The sequence below is a fragment of the Siphateles boraxobius genome, unplaced genomic scaffold (assembly GCF_051911475.1).
Source record: "Siphateles boraxobius isolate OS27281-9 unplaced genomic scaffold, OSU_SipBor_1 204, whole genome shotgun sequence".
In the NCBI taxonomy this organism is placed as follows: domain Eukaryota; kingdom Metazoa; phylum Chordata; class Actinopteri; order Cypriniformes; family Leuciscidae; genus Siphateles; species Siphateles boraxobius.
Genome location: NW_027508816.1, coordinates 3,137,187 through 3,158,917, shown reverse-complemented (window position 1 = coordinate 3,158,917; position 21,731 = coordinate 3,137,187). Strand labels below are relative to the sequence as shown.

General features: G+C 46.7%; 1 protein-coding gene across 6 annotated transcripts in view; it reads right to left on the bottom strand.

Annotated features, from left to right (window-relative positions):
* LOC143745488 (ATP-binding cassette sub-family C member 2-like) overlaps positions 1–20,493 on the bottom strand; it is a 62,235-nt gene extending 41,742 nt beyond the window's left edge. For 3 of the 6 annotated variants that reach the window (XM_077237612.1, XM_077237617.1, XM_077237615.1), the window contains exons 1-9: positions 19,857–20,167; positions 18,436–18,606; positions 17,321–17,464; positions 17,063–17,203; positions 10,249–10,371; positions 10,105–10,160; positions 2,117–2,339; positions 1,256–1,431; positions 544–721 (exon numbers count right to left, since the gene is read on the bottom strand). In XM_077237612.1, coding sequence (XP_077093727.1) covers positions 544–721; positions 1,256–1,431; positions 2,117–2,339; positions 10,105–10,160; positions 10,249–10,371; positions 17,063–17,203; positions 17,321–17,464; positions 18,436–18,606; positions 19,857–19,898 — 1,254 coding nt within the window. In that variant the 5' untranslated portion in view covers positions 19,899–20,167. Of the gene's footprint in view, positions 1–543; positions 722–1,255; positions 1,432–2,116; positions 2,340–10,104; positions 10,161–10,248; positions 10,372–17,062; positions 17,204–17,320; positions 17,465–18,435; positions 18,607–19,856 lie in introns of all 6 variants that reach the window. The other 3 variants (XM_077237614.1, XM_077237613.1, XM_077237616.1) reach the window with 3 other exon arrangements.
* Between the last annotated feature and the right edge of the window lie 1,238 nt (positions 20,494–21,731).

The window sequence follows — 21,731 nt, the reverse complement described above, 5'->3', positions numbered from 1 at the left end:
TGACTCAGTCTGCTGTGATTGGTCAGAAAGCAAACGCTCATTATCATATCTGAATCTCAGCTCTTGATCACAGATCAATCCGTGGGTTTTACCGGATCAATCTCATCAAAGTGGAAAACAGCGTCTTCTCGACACGAACAAGACAAACCGAACTCTTCTAGTCTCAGACAAACAACATTGTTTGGGGGCGGAGCTAAGAGATGCTGTTCAGCCAATCAGGACCAGAGGCTGGCATTATGCAAATTAGTTACAAACCTACATTGGTATATTACGGAAGTGAGACTGAATTACTGACAATTTGTTTCAGTTCAGAATCACTTTTTTCTTTTAAGAGACAAAAACTCAATTTATCTGCACTTTTAACTTTGACACTTTGCAGATATTTTACACTCAAAAACTGCTATATTAACACTACATGAAAGAGAATATCAGAAAAAGCACAATAGGGGCACTTTAAAATGACAGCAGACATCTAAAACCACAAACACAGAATATTGCAAAGAAGATTATAAACTGGTGCGAAACAGAGATCTAACAGTGTACCTTCTTATAAACGGCGGCCATGATGGCTGTGCGTACTTTCATGCCCAGGACAAAACATCGCTGGAAATACTGTTGCAGAATAACGGACTGTAAGAACGCCACCAGCAGAAGCAGCACTGCGTACAGGTATCCGCTCCACGCGTGACTCGATTTGTCCTGAACGAAGGCTATCATTAACCTGTGACAAAACACATCATATTTCTCCACCAGATTCAGAAAGAATTAATAACTAGTAAAAACTGCCCAGTTAACAAAAATATGTTCTAAGACATTTGGTCATGTTCCCATTATGTTATAAAAAGTTTGTTCTCTGATCATTAAAAATTCCAGTTTTTTAAATGTTTGTCTTGCTTAGGCGAGTGTTAAGGAACATTTCATTGAATCATTCTTCAAACATTATTGGAATGTTACTTTTAAATGTTCTCTGAACTTTCTGAAACAAGCAGTTACATTTTTAAAAATTTTAGACGAACGCCCAATTAAACTTGTCAGAAAGAAAAAACACAATGTTTGAACGATGTATAAATAATGTTTTGTGCAAACGTTTCGAGAACATTATTAAAGGCCAGAAAAATTAAAGGAAGGTTCTCTTAATGTTACTGGAAGAACACTTGTCCGTAACTTTGAGAGAACTTTTCATGTTTGCAGACCATAAAGTCCAAGTATAAAGTCTTATGGTACAAGAAAAGATTGAGAAATTCAGAGCACGCACTTGAGAAGTTGTGGACTAGCAAACGCCAGCAGATCTTGTATGAGTTTGAAGAACGCTGACTCTAGAAGAACACCTTTGAAGGATTTAACGATGGTGGGAATCAGCCAGGACTGAGGATAGTCGGATTCAGAATCCTTCTTCGCTTTCTTTTTGTCTTTCTTTTTTCCCGTCTCCTCCTAATAAGAAATATTGTGAGTTTGTCACTTAGTCTTTAGATTATCTTTGTTTTGACAGATTATGGTACAGTTATGATGGATTAGCCCATCGAATTGCAGCGTACATTCATTAAATCAAACAAAAGCAATGAAATACAAAGCTAGAAAGTGAATGAAGGTGAACAAAACAGTGTGTAAACCACAATCAACACAACAAAGAATCTCAATACAAAACAGGTAATCATAAAACACTAAACAATCAAACAATTAATTACTATGACAGAAAGAAAAAAATGAGACCCAATTTCGATTAAATAGTATTTTTCACAGTTTTACTTTCTGCTGAAATTATTGTGGATTTTCTACATATTTCTTTTGTTGTTTGTACTTAACGGAAAATATGACGCATATTTTAAAAAGATATCACAACAAACATTTAGGTCTTTTGAAAATGTGTCTTTATTTATATGAATTAAACTAAATATTTTCTCCAAATTTAAAATGATATTATTGTAGCTGCATTTGTTTATATTTGTATATCTATATTAGTAGATATTTCATCAGAATTAAAGGTTTGAACCCAAACCATACAATTAAAAAGTTTAAAAAGTTTTAAGTTGGTCTAAAGTTTGAAGTTTTTTTCAGTCTGTGCAGTGTGAACCAACGCTAAAAATTAGCAGTGAACACAATTTTTTGTAAAACTCACCATAACTAGAACATCGTGACTGACTCCTTTGGCCAAGCCGTTCTGAGCATCATCACGAGCCGGTCGTTTGTTTCGTTTCTTCTGTAAGACGCTGCGAGCCTTTCTCAGCTCTTTCGTCATAACGTCCTCAAACTGCTGACAGATGGAGTGAGTGGACTCTTCCTCGTTCAGATCCCACATGTCCTCCTGAACCAGAGGCCTCTTATAACCTTTGATGACCATGCTGAGGAAAAACCCACACACACACACATACAGTCAAACCAAAATGTATTCACACACCTTGCTCTCCTCACTTGCATAAATTAACTATAGTGTCCTGCACTCACTAGTAAATAAAATTGTGAAAAATTTGTAAATAAAAAAAACAAAACAAATTGGCTGCTCTGTTAAGTCTTCGTCGTCAGTTAGGAACCTTGGTGTGCTCTTTGATACCAATCTTTCATTTGAAAGTCACGTGTCTAGTGTCTGTAAAACGTCTACGGTTACGTATGTAACCCTCGTTCCCTGAGTAGGGAACGGAGACGTTACGTCGGATGACGACGAATGGGGTTTCGCTTAGAAAGCCTATCAACTTCGAGTATTACAAAACGAGCCAATGGCAAGGAAATGCCATGGGTCTGCGGAATTTGCATGGCGTAACTCCGCCCCACCTCGTGGGTATAAAAGGAGGAAGCCGGCAGCAAGCAGATATGTTTCTTCGCTGAGGAGCCAAGACTGAGCTCAGGCGATCCCCGCGGTACAGCGGAAAGTGGCAGGCAGACGTAACGTCTCCGTTCCCTACTCAGGGAACGAGGGTTACATACGTAACCGTAGACGTTCCCTTTCGTTGTCACTCCGAGTTACGTCGGATGACGACGAATGGGGTTACCAGTCTAATCACGCCACCTTCTCAGCTGTCTTCCAGTGCCCTGCGTAAATCGAGATCCCTGTCAGCCTGGACAAAGGACTCCATTTATCACAGGAATACCAAGGTACACTGGGAAGCATATCCCAAGCTTAGGGGAAGTATGCAATTAATGCCAGCCCGGAGGGGGGGGGGACTTAGAGAATACACATATGACCCGAAGGAAGCATATGGAAAACACTGGGGTATCCAGCCGCAGGTGGAATATTTCAACCCCAGGGGTGGCAAGGTGGCTTGCCAAGGGAAAGACACACGCTCAGAGAGGCTTACAGTGGAAATACACATGTGGGGGTCGCTCAGAGGAGGGACCATGCACACGGGAGGCACCTAGCCGACGCGCAGGCAATAGACACTGGCGCCGACGTCAGGAGTGCTGGAGGAGCTCAGGGCTTTCGGAGAAGCTCACCTGAGGAAAATATCGCACGTATCCAGTCCGTGGAGTGGAATGGCGAGCAAGCGAAGACACCTGAGCGGGTCCGGTACTAGCTGGTTGAAGCGAGTACACGAGAGGACACAGGCTCCACTCGGAGATTATAGAATCTGGCGAATGTGTTAGGTGTCGCCCAGCCTGCAGCTCTGCAGATGTCTGTTAGCGAGGCGCCATGCGCTAGAGCCCAAGAGGACGCCACACTCCGGGTGGAGTGGGCAGTCACACCAAGGGGGCACGGTCGACCTTGCTGCTGGTAAGCCAAAGCAATGGTGTCCACTATCCAGTGAGACAACCTTTGCTTGGAGAGAGCCTTTCCCTTCAGCTTCCCACCATAACAGACAAAGAGCTGGTCTGAGGTCCTGAAACACTGCGTTCTGTCTACATAGGCGCGGAGCGCGCGTACTGGACAGAGCAGTGCCAAGGCTGGGTCTGCCTCCTCCGAGGGCAGCGCTTGCAGGTTCACCACCTGGTCCCGAAAGGGAGTGGTAGGAACCTTGGGCACGTATCCAGGCCGGGGTCTCAGGATCACGTTAGAGGAAGCCGGCCCAAATTCCAGGCACGCTTCGTCAACGGAGAATGCGTGCAGGTCCCCAACCCTCTTGATGGAGGCCAGTGCAACCAGGAGCGCTGTCTTCATAGACAGGAACTTAAGCTCGACTGATTGCAGGGGCTCAAAGGGAGCACTCTTCAGGGCAGTTAGAACCACTGAGAGGTCCCAAGAGGGAACGAGAGGAGGACGAGGAGGATTTAGTCTCCTCGCTCCTCTCAGGAACCTGATGACCAGGTCGTGCTTCCCCACCGACTTACCTTCGATGAGGTCATGATGTGCGGCAATGGCGGCAACATAGACCTTCAGGGTGGAGGGAGACAGCCTTCGCTCCAGCCCCTGTTGAAGGAAGGAAAGCACAACACTGATCGAGCATCTCCGGGGGTCTTCTCGGTGAGAAGAGCACCAGTTGACGAAGAGGTTCCACTTCAACGCATAGACGTGTCTCGTGGACGACGCTCTAGCGGAAGTGATGGTAGCCACCACCGCTGGTGGTAGGGTACTCAAACCTGCCTCGTCCCATCCAGGAGCCACACGTGGAGGTTCCAAAGATCGGGACGAGGGTGCCATAGGGTGCCCCGTCCCTGAGAAAGAAGGTTCTTCCTCAGAGGGATCGGCCAGGGAGGTGCTGTCGCGAGGAGTACTAGTTCGGGGAACCAGGTCCGGTTGGGCCAGTAAGGGGCAACCAGAATGACCTGCTCCTCGTCCTCCCTGACCTTGCGCAAAGTGTGCGCAAGAAGGCTCACTGGGGGAAACGCATACTTGCGGCCCTGCGGCCAGCTGTGCGCCAGAGCATCCGTGCCGAGCGTGCCCTCGGTCAGGGAATAGAACTGGGCGCAATGGGTCGAGTCGTGAGAGGCAAACAGATCTATCTGCGCGTCCCCGAACTGGTCCCAAATCAGCTGAACCGACTGGGGATGGAGTCGCCATTCTCCAGGGAGGGGCTGAAGCCGTGAGAGCTCGTCGGCTGCACAGTTCAGCGCTCCGGGAATGAAGATGACTCGAAGCGACCTCAGATGCTTCTGACTCCATAGGAGGAGGTGGCGAGCGAGTTGTGACATACGGCGGGAGCGTACACCACCTTGATGGTTGATGTACGCTACAGTGGCGGTATTGTCTGAACGGACTAGTACGTGTTGACCCCTGAGCAAAGCCCGGAAGCGGTGCAGGGCAAGGCGTACTGCCAACAACTCGAGGCAATTGACATGCCACAGCCGCTGGGGTCCTGTCCAGGAGCCCGCAGCAGCATGTCCATTGCACATGGCGCCCCAGCCTGTGGTGGAGGCATCTGTTGAGACAACAACATGCCGGGAAGCTCGTGCCAGGGGGACACCGGCCCTGAGAAAACCGAGGTTCGCACACGGGGTGAAGAACTGACGGCAGGTCGGAGTAACTGGTACTCGGAACGTGCCGTGTTGCCATGCCCACCTCGGGACTCGGTCGCGAAGCCAAAGCTGAAGCAGTCTCATATGAAGCAATCCGAGCGGCGTGACCGCAGCTGCAGATGCCATATGCCCCAGGAGCCTCTGAAAAAGTTTCAGTGGAACCGCACTCTTGCCCTCGAATTGTCTTAGGCAAGTCAGCAGTGACTGCGCGCGCTCGCTCGTAAGCTGCGCGGACATGGCGACCGAGTCGATGTCCATACCGAGAAAAAAGATCCTCTGCACGGGGCAAAGTTTGCTCTTCTCCCAGTTGACCCGAAGGCCCAGACGGGCTAGGTGCCGAAGCACTAGGTCCCTGTGTTCGCAAACCTGATATCGAGAGTGAGCTAGGATCAGCCAGTCGTCGATATAACTCAGGATGCGAACCCCTTGTTCTCGAAGGGGAACAAGGGCCGCCTCGACGACCTTCGTGAAGATGCGAGGAGACAGGGCTAGCCCGAAAGGGAGAACCGCGTACTGGTATGCCTGCCCCTCGAAAGCAAACCGGAGGAACGGTCTGTGTCGAGGAAGAATGGAGACATGAAAGTAGGCGTCCTTCAGGTCGATCGCTGCAAACCAATCCTGGGGCCGTATGCATTCGAAAACGCGTTTGGCGGTGAGCATCTTGAACGGCATCCTGTGAAGGGAGCGGTTCAGCACGAGCAAGTCCAGGATTGGCCGTAACCCACCGGTTTTCTTGGGGACAATGAAGTAGGGGCTGTAGAAGCCGGACCTCATCTCGGCTGGAGGGACAGTCTCGATTGCACCCTTCGCCAGCAGGGTGGCAATCTCTGCTCTCATGATAGGGGCATTGCCACCGACCAAAGTGGAGCGGACTCCCCTGAAGCGGGGAGGAGACCGTGCGAACTGAATCGCATAGCCGAGCCTGATGGTACGCGCGATCCAGTGGGACAGACGGGGAAGCTCTAGCCAGGCTCCCAGGAACTGAACCAACGGGATCATGCGAGCCAAAGGCGTCCCCCCGGAGGGGCAGCGAAGCGGAGTAACTGGCCCAGATGTGGACGGCATAGCGGCCCGGAGAGGGGGCACAGTTAGCAACCGCGCCCTGGCAGAGGGGGCCAGGGGAGGACCAGGCTGGTCGTCCCGCGGGGGCCTGCTCTACCAGGGGTCTGGCGACAGAGGGGGACAGGGGCGAAGCGGTCCGTGGACAGCACGCCGTGTCAACCGGCTCTGGGACAGAGGGGGGCGAGGAGAGCACGGCTTGTGGGCGGCGCTCTGTGTCGCCAGAGAACTCTGTGAGCTCAGGGAAGAGGGGATTGTTTCTGACTTTAACCACATTAGGGTGCTGCCCACCCGTGGGTGAGCAGCGGGGAGTGGAGAACAAAAGATTCTCCCCCGGCCCTCCACCGGGGGAAGGAGTGGTCCTGCTACCACCTCCTGAGAAACAACCATCATCCCTGAGCAGCCCGTCTCAGGAGCGCCGCTTGGCCCGGCGTTTAGCGGGGGGCGGGGCAGGAGAGGGCTGTGGCGCCTTCTTACGGCTTCCTCCGCGACCGGCCCTGGGTGGAGGCTGCTGCGTGGTCCGGGCGGGATGGGCGGGAGCCGCAGGAGGGCGCCCTCGGCGGGAAACAGGTCGAGGCGTCTGCCCGGCCGGCAAGGTGGAGGCAGCAGCGGGCCGGCGGGGCAGAATGTGTCTGATGGCCTCGGTCTGTTTCTGGGCAGTTGAAAACTGTTGGGCAAAGTCTTCAACTGCACCGCCGAAGAGGCCGGCCTGGGACAAGGGGGCGTTAAGCAGACGGGTCCGCTCAGCGTCCCGCATGTCAGCCAGGTTCAGCCACAGATGTCGCTCCTGGACCACAGCTGTGGACATCACCAAACCCAGGGAGCGCGCGGTAACCTTCGTCGCCCGGAGAGCAAGGTCGGTCGCGGCGCGCAGCTCATCAAAGAGCCCTGGGTTTGTCCTACCCTCGTGCATGTCTCTGAGCATCTGGGCCTGGTAGACCTGCAGAGTTGGCATAGCATGCAGTGAAGCAGCCGCCTGTCCCGCCGCTCTGTAAGACTTCGCCACCAGGGTCGACGAAAATTTACAGGCTTTGGATGGGTGCTTAGGCTCGCCCCGAGAAGAAGCACTCTGAGGACATAGTTGCATGGCAACAGAGCGTTCAACCGGGGGAAGCCCAGTGTACCCACGGGCAGCTGCCTCATCGAGGGGAGGAAAGGCGGATGAGACCAGCGAGCGGTCCCGAGAAGACAGGGGGGTCTTCCAGGACTTCGAGATCTCATCATGCACATCCGGGAAGAAAGGTATTGGGGTTTGCCGAGGACGAGGGTCGGCGGCCTTACCCAAAAACCAATCGTCCAGCCGCGAGCGCTCAGGACAGGGTGGAGGCCTCCACTCAAGTCCGATGCTCGCGGCTACCCGGGAAAGCATGGCCGTCATCTCCGGATCAGACTCGAGCACAGCCGTATGCACACCGGAAGGTGGCAGCTGTGACGAGCCCTCACTTCCAGAAGAGTCAAACCCGCCTAGTGATGCTGCAACAGACATGGCATCTTCCTCTGTAGCTTCAACTGAAGCACGCGGGCCACCAGAGGGTAGACCCGCGGGAATCAGCAGTTCACTAGCGGGCACCGTCATTGAAGAGGGGGGCTGGGGTCGCGGACACATAGTCGGCGCCTTGTTCCAGACCGTAACCCTCAGGTCACCCTGGCCACCAGCCGCAGGACGGGGGGTGGATGAGGGGACTCTCACTCTTGCGAGTTCACGGAGTCTCGACCGTAATGACGCGATGGTCATGTTCCCACAGAGAGAACATGAGTCATCCACGAGCGCTGCTCTAGCATGATCAATGCCCAAACATACTATGCAACGCTCGTGCCCATCAGAGTCCGATACCAATCTGCCGCAACCAGAAGTACACAGGCGAGACATCATTAAAAAGACGTGCCACGTGTAAGCTCTTTTAGTGAGAGAAAACTCAAGTGTTGAAGCACCCGGGGAGAAACGCACCGACTGGCAGACCACTGCAACAGATCAGCAGGAAGCACGCTCTCGCCGTAGATCGCCGTCACACCAACACTCGAGGTACTCGTTTGTAAAGCTGACAATTCAGAGATGGCTTGTGGAGAGAAGAATACACTTGGCTGTTGGCTCCGAAGCGAAAACATATCTGCTTGCTGCCGGCTTCCTCCTTTTATACCCACGAGGTGGGGCGGAGTTACGCCATGCAAATTCCGCAGACCCATGGCATTTCCTTGCCATTGGCTCGTTTTGTAATACTCGAAGTTGATAGGCTTTCTAAGCGAAACCCCATTCGTCGTCATCCGACGTAACTCGGAGTGACAACGAAAGGGAACCGCATTTTTCCATCTTAAAAATATATCTAAATTACGTCATATGCTCTCATTGACAAATGCGGAACAACTAGTTCATGCGTTCATGACATCAAGGCTAGATTATTGTAATGCTCTACTGGGTGGTTGCCCTGCACGCTTAATAAACAAACTACAGCTAGTTCAAAACGCAGCCACTAGAGTTCTTACCAGAACCAGGAAGTATGACCATATTAGCCCGGTTCTGTCAACAGTGCATTGGCTCCCTATTAAACATCGTATAAATTTTAAAATATTACTGATTACTTACAAAGCCCTAAATGGTTTAGCTCCCCTGTACTTGAGCGAGCTCTTAACGTCTATTGCGATCTCAAAACTCTGGCCAGTTGATAATACCTAGAATATATAAATCGACTGCTGGCGGTAGATCCTTTTCCTATTTAGCACCAAAACTTTGGAACAATCTTCCTAACATTGTCCGGGAAGCAGACACAGTCTGTCAGTTCAAAGCTAGACTAAAAACACATCTCTTTGACCTAGCATTCACATAACACTCTATAGACTTCTATAATTCAATATTAGGCTGCTTAGATTAGGTCAGCCGGAACTGGGAACACTTCCCTCATATCCTGATGTACTCGTTACATCATAAGAAGAATGGCATCTACGCTAATTTTAGTGTCTTTGTTTATCCCGAGGTTTTCCCGCAGCCTGCCGGATCCAGGCCGTTTCCAGATCTGACGAAGGACCTTCGCCTGGACCCGATGACAATGCAGTGCTGAAGTGCCAACTAGCCTCTCCCTATGGAGGATCCCTATACCACTCTACAGATAAAGAGTTGTGGAATTTTTCGGTTCGCGTACCTACCCGAAGTGATAAGGTAAAATAAAAATTCTGCATCAAAATTTATAGACAAGTAGTTTGTTTAGGCATGGTTTGTAAGGAGTTAAAAACCTGCGCACATATATTCAAACGCACATAACTATAGAATCAATTCTTAATGCGCATGTGAACGCCATCAGCGTCTATCACAGGTTCACGTTTAAAGTCTGTTTAGAGAGAACGGTGTCGTCTTAGCGGCCCCTAATTTAATAACAAACTATCATTTAGACGGAAGTGAATCAATCAAAACAAACTTTAGCTGGAAAAAACATTTTTCAAGAGCCACTATAAAACCAAACCAATCTCTGTTACCTTAAATTATGTTCATCTCTGTAAAGCTGCTTTGAAACAATCTACATTGTTAAAAGCGCTATATAAATGGGGATGACTTGACTTGACTTGACATAATCTGTGTATCATACAGACACAACAGCGACTTGCAAAAAGTCATCGGCAGACAGTCTAATCAGTAAAAAACCAAGATAAGGAACACAATAAAGTCAGATCCACCTGTTAAACCAGTTAAAGGTGATCCTGCTGAGAAACGTTGCTTTTGCTTCGGGATTCTGTGAAGAATTAGAGAAAGTACATTAGAGAAATATACGTTTATTACAAGTGACATCACAATTGTCATTTCTCGCATGCTTTCTGTACCGTTTGTGAAAGTTTTTTAACTTCAGGTGAAAGGTCAGCGATGGCTGATAGAACCAGAGCGATGAGCTGCAGTCCATAACTGATGTAGAACAGGGAAAACCGTGGGACATCCGGCACTTCATCCTGAGGAAAAACATTTCAGGAAGACTTTACAGTAATGATCAGTTTGTTGACATGCGTTGATGCTTTAGTCACATTGTGCCATGCACTTTTAATGAGCAACAATGTTTTACAGCATTTGTCAATATTACCATCTTTATAACAGTACAGCAGATACTTGCATAAAATGCATATAAATATCATGCCAATAATGTCTTAGTAAGATGATATTTAAATGCTTAGTTTAAAGATCAAATCTCTGTAGTGTTAAAACATAATTCAATGCAATACAATGATGATTGAGAGATGGACAAATAAACCTTCCTAAAAAGCCTGGCGATCATATTTGATGCTCATGGTTCAGGGTTTAGTGCCTAGTTATTAGACAGTTATTTTAATCACTATAATAAGTATATGTGGAACTGAACTGTAAACTCTAACACTCAAAAATAATTAATTGGTTTGAGTAGAGCCAACTTAAATTATACAAATTAGTTCCATCAAATTAACTTTTGTGAGTATTTAGAACTTTCTTTTGTTTTTGAGTTCACAAAACTGACACATTTTCAGTAAGTTGAATTGTTTCATGGTTTGAGTTCTATGAACTTGTTTCTTTTAGTTTAGACAAACTTAAATTTAACTGAAACTGTTCTGGGATTTCTATTTCCCAGCATGCTTTGCCATGACACTTAAAAGGGAGAGTAAATGCTAAAATTAAGTGTTACGTATATAATGTTTTTTTGTGTGCCAGATTAATGTTAGGTGGGAGATTTAGTAGCGTTTAATGTTTTGTTACGCTAGTTTAGAAGAGTTTCTGTTATGTTGGGTTTTTGGGGGGTTTCCATCATGTGACGGAGCGTGAGCTTGGTTTGAGAACAGTGTATGTTAAATGCTTTATTAATGTACTCATTCATCGAGTGCTATGCTATGCTAATGCTATCTAAGCATTATGTCTCAAATTAGCAAAGTAGCATTTTTTTAATTAGCTGGTTAAAGGTAGTTCCCTTTCAAGGGAACTTCGAGCTGCGTCAAACGCTGCGGGAACGCCCCTGCGTTGTGCGTCATGAAGCACGTATGGAATCAGCCCAATGGAGAGATGAAACGTCATAGGCGGGTGACGTCATCGACCAGGAAACTATAAAGCACCCCAAAAACACAAGCGCATTAGCTTCTGTGCTTTCAGTCGCGCTACATGTGAATCTGTCCCTGTGTGATATTGTCTGTCTTACATACCCTGCACCACACAAACAATTTATCCCTATATATATATATATTGAGAGATTATGGCGGACGAACAGCAGTTTAGAAAGTGTGTTCCTCCCTGCTCGCGTTATTTAACGAGCGGGGATACACATGATCTTTGTGTTGTTTGTTTGGGAGTTCAGCATGCCCAGTTTGCTCTCGAGGGAGCAGACTGTGAGCATTGCGAGCGTTTGCCGTTAAGGACGCTCCGCTCCCGCCGATCGCTCTTTGAGGAGAGCGGTTCGGTGCGCGCTCCCCGCGGTTCGGGTCCCGCTTCTGCCGAGGCAGAGCGGCGGCGCTTATCGTGGGGATCGCAGATGGATCTCACAGCGGGGTTTGAGACGGGCTCTGCCTTATCTCTCCCTTCACCTGTGAGATCCAGTGCCTCAGTCCCGGGTTCGGAAGCACGCGCTGCGGTTTCTTCCGCTCGGGCTGAGGCACCAATGCTGCAGCTATCCAGTTCTGAGGAACTTGATGTTGTTAGTGTTGAGGGAGATGTGGAGGATTCGCCACCCCACACTCCTGAGAGTGATGAGCTTATGGAGGTGTTAACAAGAGCTGTTGAAAAACTTAATATTGAATGGCCAGTGACTAGACAGGAGTCTGTTTCTAAATCAAAGTTGGATGAGAGATTTTTGCCGTCACGTGTGCAGCCTCCACGCCGGTGCCTGCCGTTTTTCCATGATCTCCACACCGAGGTGTTGAAATCATGGAGAAAACCGGTGTCATATAGAGTGTTTAGTCCCCAGACTTCAACATACGCTAATATTATGGGAGCCAAGGCTCATGGTTATGGTGCTTTGCCTCGTGTGGAAGAGACGCTTGCGAGCCATCTCTCCCCCGAAGCAGCATCATCTTTTAAGGCACCGGCATTACCCACCAAGCCTTTAAGAAACACTTCGGCTTTGGTGGGTAAAGCATATTCGGCAGCAGGTCAGGCTGCGTCATGTCTGCATACTATGTCAATCTTGCAGGCATACCAGGCTGATCTGCTAAGGGACATGAGTGAGAGTGAGGAGGTCAGTACTGACGTAGTTCACGAACTGCGTCAGGCTGCTGATTTATCCCTGCGTGCCACCAGAGAATCGGCCAAGTTAATGGGTCGTTCTATGGCAGCTCTGGTGGCCGCAGAAAGACATTTGTGGTTAAATCAGACTAATATTAAAGAGAGAGAAAAAGCTTTTCTTTTAGATGCTCCTCTTTCTCCCATGGGGTTGTTTGGTGATGCTGTGAATTCAGTTATCGATAAATTCCAAGAAGAAAAGAAACAAACTGCAGCTTTTAAAAAGTTTCTTCCCCTTAAAGTTCATGTCCCTGGGGCTGCTGGGCGGGAGCAGCCCCGGCCGTCTTCGAGCTCATCACATAGAGCGCAGCAGAGGCAGAGTGTCGCGTCTCGTGCTCCCCCTGCTGGACAGTGGGCTCAGCCGCGACACTCTCAGCCGAAGCCTTCTCCCAGTAGAACTGATCTGAGGACAGTTATATTGGCTAAGAAGGCTTCGGCTAAGAAGAAGTCCTGACGCCAAGCCGTTCAGGATGCTGAGGGTGGTCCCCACCGAGGCGGAAAGGTGTTCACCTCTTTTTACGGTGCCCATTCCTCCTCGGTGCCCTCAGGGGCTCGTTCTGCCAACCCCGCCTTTATGCCGGGGCACAGACGATCCCAGCGAGCGCTTTCCCGAGGGACGCTCGCTCCCTCTGAGGAGGGTCTCAGAGCGGTCAGACCAGTTGTTCCCTGCCGGTGCGCCGTTACAGGGCGCTGCGTCTGCTGCTCAAGTTACACCAGAGGCCAGTCTCGAGAGGCTGGTACCCTTAGTAGAATTTCTGGCAGAGTGGAAAAGCCTTCCAAAAATATCTCATTGGGTCCTGCAGACAGTAGAAAAGGGTTATGCTATCCAGTTCAGGTGTCGTCCACCAAAATTCAGAGGGGTTCTGCACACAGTGGTGGGCCCCGAGCAGGCTCTGGTATTGGAACAAGAGGTGAAAACGCTCCTTCAAAAAGAGGCTATAGAACGGGTTCCTCCTCCCAGTTTGGAGTCAGGTTATTACAGCCGATATTTCATCGTTCCAAAGAAGGATGGGGGGTTGCGTCCAATTTTAGACCTGCGCATATTGAATCGCTCGGTAGGGAAGCTAAAATTCAAGATGCTCACTATCAAGCAGATCGTGTCTCAAATCAGGTCCGAGGACTGGTTTGTCACGATAGATCTGAAGGACGCATACTTCCATGTGTCCATCCTTCCACAACACAGGAAGTTCCTGAGGTTCGCCTTCGGGGGCGAGGCGTACCAGTACAGGGTTCTTCCGTTTGGCCTAGCTTTATCTCCCCGCACTTTCACGAAATGCATGGATGCAGCACTAGTGCCTCTGAGGCTTCAGGGCATTCGTATTCTCAATTACATCGACGATTGGTGGATTTTAGCTCAGACCGAGCAGATGGCGGTTCGGCATCGAGATGTCGTCCTCGCTCATATCAGAAAGTTGGGGTTGAGGCTGAACGCAAAGAAAAGTGTATTATCTCCTTCCCAGAAGACCACTTTTCTGGGTGTCGTTTGGGATTCGGTATCGATGCGGGCGCGACTCTCTCCGACCCGCATCGCTTCGATTCTCTCAGCTGTGAAACAAGTGAAGCTAGCCCAGCTACTCACTGTCAAGCAGTTTCAGAGACTGTTGGGTCTGATGGCAGCAGCGTCCAACGTTATACCTTGCGGCCTGTTGTACATGAGACCGCTACAGTGGTGGCTCAGGACCAAGGGATTCTCCCCGAGGGGAAATCCGCTCCGCACGTTCAAAGTCACGCGGCGCTGCCTTCGTGCTCTGGTCATGTGGAGAGAAACTTGGTTCCTATCCAAAGGTCCTGTGCTGGGGGCTCTTTGTCGTCGCATAACGCTAACGACGGATGCTTCCCTCACAGGGTGGGGGGCGGTCATGAGTGGTCGCCCAGCCCAAGGTCTGTGGCAGGATCATCATCTTTCGTGGCACATAAATTGTCTAGAGATGTTGGCTGTGTTTCAGGCTCTGAAACACTTCCTAACAGACCTGAGAGGCCATCATGTGTTAGTTCAATCAGACAACACGTCGGTGGTCTCTTATGTAAATCATCAGGGGGGCCTGCGGTCTCGCCGGCTTTACAAGTTGGCCCGTCAGATCCTCCTGTGGTCCCAAGGGAAGCTACTATCTCTGAGAGCAATGTATCTCCCTGGGTATTTGAATGTGGTAGCAGACTCCCTGTCGAGGCAGGGGCCGAGGCCAGGGGAATGGAGACTCCACCCCGAGGTGGTGGAGCTCCTTTGGTTGAGTTTCGGTCGCGCCGAGGTGGACCTATTCGCTTCCAAGGAGACCACTAATTGTCATCGGTGGTTCTCCATCACTCTTCCAGCCCCCCTGGGGTTGGATGCTATGGTGCAGCCGTGGCCGAGGTCACGTCTGTACGCCTTTCCCCCGATTGCTCTGTTACCAGGAGTTCTGGAGAGGGTCCGCCGGGACGGGGTCAGTCTACTACTAGTAGCCCCGTTCTGGCCGGCCCGAGTATGGTTTGCGGACCTGATTTCTCTCCTGGACGGTTCTCCTTTGGAGCTCCCGGTCAGGAGGGATCTACTCTCCCAGGCGGGGGGCACGATACTTCACCCCTGCCCAGAATTGTGGAAACTGTGGGCTTGGCCTCTGAGGGGGCCCAGCTCATAGACTCCGGTCTCTCAACCGAGGTTGTTGAGACCATTCTTAACTCCAGAGCTCCATCCACGAGGAAGCTTTATGCCTTGAAGTGGAAACTTTTCACTTCTTGGTGTGGAGAACACCTGCAGGGCCCAGTTAACTGCCCAGTGGGTGCAGTGCTGGAATTCCTGCAGGAGCGCTTCTCCACAGGGTTATCCCCCTCCACACTAAAGGTGTATGTGGCGGCACTAGCTGCTTACCACGTCCCTTTCAGTGGAGTTTCTCTTGGGAGACACCCGCTTGTAACTCGTTTCCTCCGTGGCACTTTGAGGCTGAGGCCAGCAGTTCGTACGAGGGTGCCGACTTGGGATCTGGCCATTGTATTAGAAGGTCTTTCCCTAGCTCCTTTTGAACCTATCGAAGAAGTTCCCGAGAAGTTTCTCACTTTTAAGACTATCTTTTTGCTTGCTATCTCTTCACTAAAAAGAATCGGAGATTTGCAGGCTCTGTCGGTTTCACCCTCGTGCCTGGAATTTGCACCTGGCATGGTTAAAGCTTTTCTGCATCCTAGACCAGGTTACGTTCCTAAGGTTCCTACTAATATTGTTAGACCTACGGTTCTGCAGGCTTTCTGTCCTCCTCCATTTATGTCATCGGACCAGGAGAAACTTAATTCACTCTGCCCTGTTAGGGCATTAGACGCTTATGTCCACAGAGCTGCCCTGTGGAGGAAATCAGAACAACTTTTTGTATGTTTCGGGCCACCCAGGAAAGGGTGTCCGGCGTCTAAACAGAGAATGAGCAAGTGGGTGGTTGAGGCTATCTCACTTGCTTATGAGTCGGCTGGCCAGCCTTCACCTTTGGTTGTCCGAGCTCACTCTACCAGGAGTATGGCTGCTTCTAAAGCTCTTTTGTCGGGGGTTTCCCTGAGTGATGTTTGTGATGCGGCTGGATGGTCTTCACCGCATACTTTTATTAAGTTCTATGACCTAGACTTAAGCTCTACCCCTGGGGCACAGGTGCTCTCGTCCTCTGTGCGCTAGTCTCACATGACGGTCATTTGGTCCTATGGCGACGTGGGTATTCGCGTTCCCGCAGCGTTTGACGCAGCTCGAAGTTCCCTTGAAAGGGAACGTCTCGGTTACGTATGTAACCCTAGTTCCCTGATAGGGAACGAGACGCTGCGTCGCTCCGCCATACTCCCGGCACTCCCGTTAGCGCTTCCTTCAAGCCTATCAGAAGCTAATGCGCTTGTGTTTTTGGGGTGCTTTATAGTTTCCTGGTCGATGACGTCACCCGCCTATGACGTTTCATCTCTCCATTGGGCTGATTCCATACGTGCTTCATGACGCACAACGCAGGGGCGTTCCCGCAGCGTTTGACGCAGCGTCTCGTTCCCTATCAGGGAACTAGGGTTACATACGTAACCGAGACGTTTCCACTACTAAAAATATTTAAGTTGAGATAACATGAAAATTCTAAATTATGTATGAATGAGCTTACTAATAAGAGCAATTAAGTTAAGAGCAATTAAAACATATGATTACAAAATAAAAATCTGCAAGTTCTGCTTACTTAAATGTTAAATTTCTTCACTTAAAAATATTTGATGTAATTGATAACCTCAAATTATTTGAGTTTTGCCAACTTATTCGGGTTTACAGTTTATTGTTATGCCCCTATAAAAATGATGCACCTTAAAACCTATTTCAAGGTTTACGTTCTCAAGCCACTGAACACTGTTGTTGTGTAAATGAACTGAGTTTTCTGTTCGTGTCGTGTTAGCGGCCTACACTGATGTGTTCTCTGTGAGTGTTTTGTGTACCTGTGCCAGCGCTTCCCTCAGTAACGTCTGGAACTGGAAAACTGCACACAGCACCTGAAGGATCCAGAAGAGGAACAGGCTCCCGGAGTCCACAGACTTCACCCTTCGCCGCATTGACTCCTGGCACAACATCACCACTATCTGCATACACACACACACACACACAGACACACACACACACACACACAACTTCTGAGCATTCATCCAGTGTCTTCAGCTCTGTGTGTCTTTGCTTGCCCACAGGATTGATGAACGTACCCATGAAACTGCGAAGAGAACAGGGTTGGTGTAAAACACTGCTGGGTGTTTCTGCGCGGCGGATTCACTCGACGGCCCATAATCCTCTCCCAGAGTGAGCGCTAACTCCGCTACCGCTGTCAGGAACAGCAGCCCACACACAATCTGATGGACCAAAATACATAACAATGTGACGAACAGCGTGGCGTTCATACACAAGCCATCCAGGGGCGCCAATCCCAAACATTCGACCGCAAAAACTAGGATCTGCATGCGAAAATGTGCGCAAAAGCTCACAGATATGATATTCCATCGTGGCAACCAAAAAAATTTTATAAAATAAAAATCTCATAAGTATAAATGAGTAATAGTCCATGAATGTCAAATGTTTTTATGGTTTGATATATAAACTGATTGACTATTATTTTAAAAGGTCAAAAAGATAGTTTTAATTATGATAAGAATTTAAGATAATGTATTGAAAAGATGCACTTAAACATATAACATAATGCCCTTTGTAATAACATTTGTTGTATTTGTATGTGTACAGTAATGTCCTGGCACCTGATAGGATGTTAGGATGTTGCCGTTCTTATTATCGAACAGGTTTCCCCGCCAGTGGACACGTACTGTAAACGCCCGTTAACATTAAGAACAACTATAATGATAACTAGCTAACATAAACATCAGCACACAATATCGTTCTATTTATGATAAGCGCGCTGTCTCTTTAAATGCTCGAGCTCGTTAAAGTAGGATGGATTCTGATTGGCTGTCAGTGTTCCCGCTGAAACAAATTCGTTCTGAAATTGAATCCAGCCATATTGTTCCTACAGAACTGAGTAACTAAAGTAAGAAGTTTCCACTTGACATTTATTTGACTGTGTTTTAAAAAGATGGTTGTTGTGGGTTACACTGACTGTATTTTAAGGTGTCATTGTTACAGTGTTATTACATATTTAAGTGCTGAGTAATATTAAACATCTACACATGATGTAAGCTACTTATATAGTTTGGATAGGATAGGGTTTGGTTGAGGGTTAGTTGCGTGTGATTATTCATAATTTATGCAAAATGTAACACGTAACAAGGACACAGTAAAATAAAGTGTTAACTTGTGAAATGAATGATTTCACCTGTTTGCAGATGTAGAGTCTTGATGCCGGAGCTTTGGCCGATTTCTTGCAGAAACTCGTGAAGTGCCACGGAGCGCAGAGCCAGAGGAAGAGCACGGGGAACCAGACCAGAACCGTCCTCTCCACACACACCGGCAGGTCCGGGTCCGCGCGCTGCAGGTACGAAGCATTCTGACACACACACACACGCACGCACACACACACGCACGCACGCAAACACACACACACACACACACACACACACACACACACACACACACACACACACACACACACACACACACACACACACACACACACACACACGTTAGAGTGAATGAAAGGCATAACGTAAGTGAAATCAGACACAATGGCAGTTGTTTAACTCAGAGCAGAAATCATCCTGATGTTGCTGTGTCTGTGAAACTGTCAATGATTAAATCTGTTATTGTAGTTACACTCAGAAAACACTGTGTGACTCATGTGCTTTTATTACTATCATATGCAATGTCATGATCTAACATAATGTTTTTTTTTTCATAAATTACCTTTTACCTATTACCTTTTACCTTTTTTTTTACCTAATTACCTTTTGTGACTCTGATTTATAGACTGAATCTAATAGACTCTGTCTATTAGTCTATTAAATTTGTATTTAAAAATAAAATAAAATCCCTTTCATTAAAACAACTTTAATTTACAATAATTTTGCCTAAGACTGGATTCATTTTACATTTTCTTGAAATAACTTAAATCCACTCAAATCCACATACTGATCAGAACCAGTGTTTATTTACATTTTATTAATAGGCTAAAGAATTAGCTTTTAGCTTTCTAATTTTCACATTAATTCTAGTTTAAAGTTTAGTCATTTTGTTATGTGCTTTTGTCAATGTATTAGTAATATATAGTTATATTATTTATTAGTAATTTTTAATATTGCTATTTAGGTTTAATTTTATTTTATTTCAACTTTATTTTTATTTATTTATTTCCAGTTAATAATTTCAGTGCTTCAACTTCAACTTATTTCAGTTTATTTCCAAAGCAACGTTTCTAATTTTCGTTTAACATATACATTTTTCAAATAATGTTTATATTTTATTTTATTTCAGCTTTATTTCAATAAATGAACTGAAATGTTTTGAATAGTTTTAGTTAACAATAATAATCCTGCTCAGAACCAATGTCAGCTGTCATGGAAAACAAAATAATCTTTTACAAAATAATCTTTTACAAAATAAGGTTTAATTCGTACCATTTAGGGCTGCATTTTGTGTAGAACGCATAAAGCATGGTCATATTCTGATGCGTCCGAGCAACATCATTTGACTAATTTTGTCTCTTATTTTCTGAATTTCTCATGACTTTAGCCTGTTGTGTTGTGGAATCTGACTGTATTATTATTCAGAGCTTAGAAATCTGAAGATTTAGAGACTCACCCAGAAAACTGAGCCGCAGTATTTCTCTAAAGCAGCAGACATGTTTCTTCCATCACACTGACCAGCAGCAAACACAGATGATGCTTTTCTTCCACTAAACACACTGACTCTCTCAGCGCTGAAGTTATTATTCTTGTGGAAACGTCACATAAACCTCGAGTTGATCTGTTCTTCCTAACCTGAACTCTGGTCTTCTGAGAGATGTCACCCACATCTGCTCATCTAACTGAGTGACAGTGTCGTCTCAGAGCGTCCTGTCTGTGTGACAGAACAAATGCATACAGATTTAACCTTTCCCCACTTGTTGAAAAAGAAACAGCCCAGAGATTACTATTCAGTTTTCATTACTCACCAGTCTAAAGTCCAGATGCACCATGGTTATGTATATGTGAGGAGGGGGAGGGAACACACACACACACACACACACACACACACACACACACACACACACACACACTCATTCACTCACTCGTTCACACACACACACACACACACACACACACACACACACACACACACACACTCATTCACTCACTCGTTCACACACACAAACACACACTCATTCACCTGCTCACACCCACACAAACAGACACACACACAGTCATACACACACGCACACATACACACACACACACACACACACACATACACACAGACACACATACACACACGCGCACACACACGCACACACACACACACACACACACACACACACATACACACACACACACACACGCGCACACACACACACACACACACACAGAATGGGAAACAGCTATTTTCCGTTTTCTTTTCTCTTGCTTTTGTTGTTGTAGGTGGGGTTTCCTGCCATTATAAAATCATTAAAGAAAGATAAACAAAAGATGCCTACTTATGGTAAGTCTTATGTAACAAACATATTATAGTTATAATCATGAAATTACTACCAATGTGTTTGATTTAAAACATTGCAAACACTTTCTTTTGATGGTCCACCAACAGGCTTTCTACTAACTGTAAGTAACTTTGCAACAACAGGTAAACTTATTCTCCTAACCCTAAAAGTCTACTAATACTCTAATGAGAGTTAGTTGACATGAAAACAATGATTTATAGTCAAAAGAATGTCTACAGGGGGAATATCAAAATAAACTTTAACCAAAACATTTATTTAAATTTTTTTTTTAAATGTAATCTATGTAGGATATTTTTAATCCACAAACGTTGCAACACACACAATTAAATAAATTAATAATTATCTGTACCTTCTTACTTTATAGATTAGATTAGGTTTATGTTGTACAGCGAAAACATCACACTAAATCCTGTCTAAATTCAAAGCTGATACAAGACTATTGATACCAAACAAGGGTTAGGGTATGTATATGCAAAAAATACAACTTAAATTCTTCAAAATACTGTAAGACAGGTGTTTTTCACATTGTGATCTTCTGCCTACTGACAATGTTTACAGTTAATCATTACATCTGTCAGGATAAGATACAGTGTGTGCTGTGAGTCATTGATGATTCAAGGACACATCAGCATGACAGGCAAAATGACAATTAAACAGCATTTTGCTTCATAATTGTTTCTCTAATGAAAAAGATGTTTTCTACTTTTAAACAATTAGTCTTTTCAGCTGCTGCTCATTTAAGTGGTGTATGTTTTGAGCAAAAGTGTATATCAAGTGGCTTTAAGTACTATGTACTTACATTGAAATTAATAATTTGATACAATGGACTTGCTGTGTACATGTTTTTACATTGTACTTGTATTTAAAAATACCTGCATATAATTAGTTAATGTAATTACATTTGTAATTACGCTGTTGAATCTTCCCTTACACTTTAACCCACCCTTTGTAAGACTCCTCCTGCAACTACTCTCCAAGCC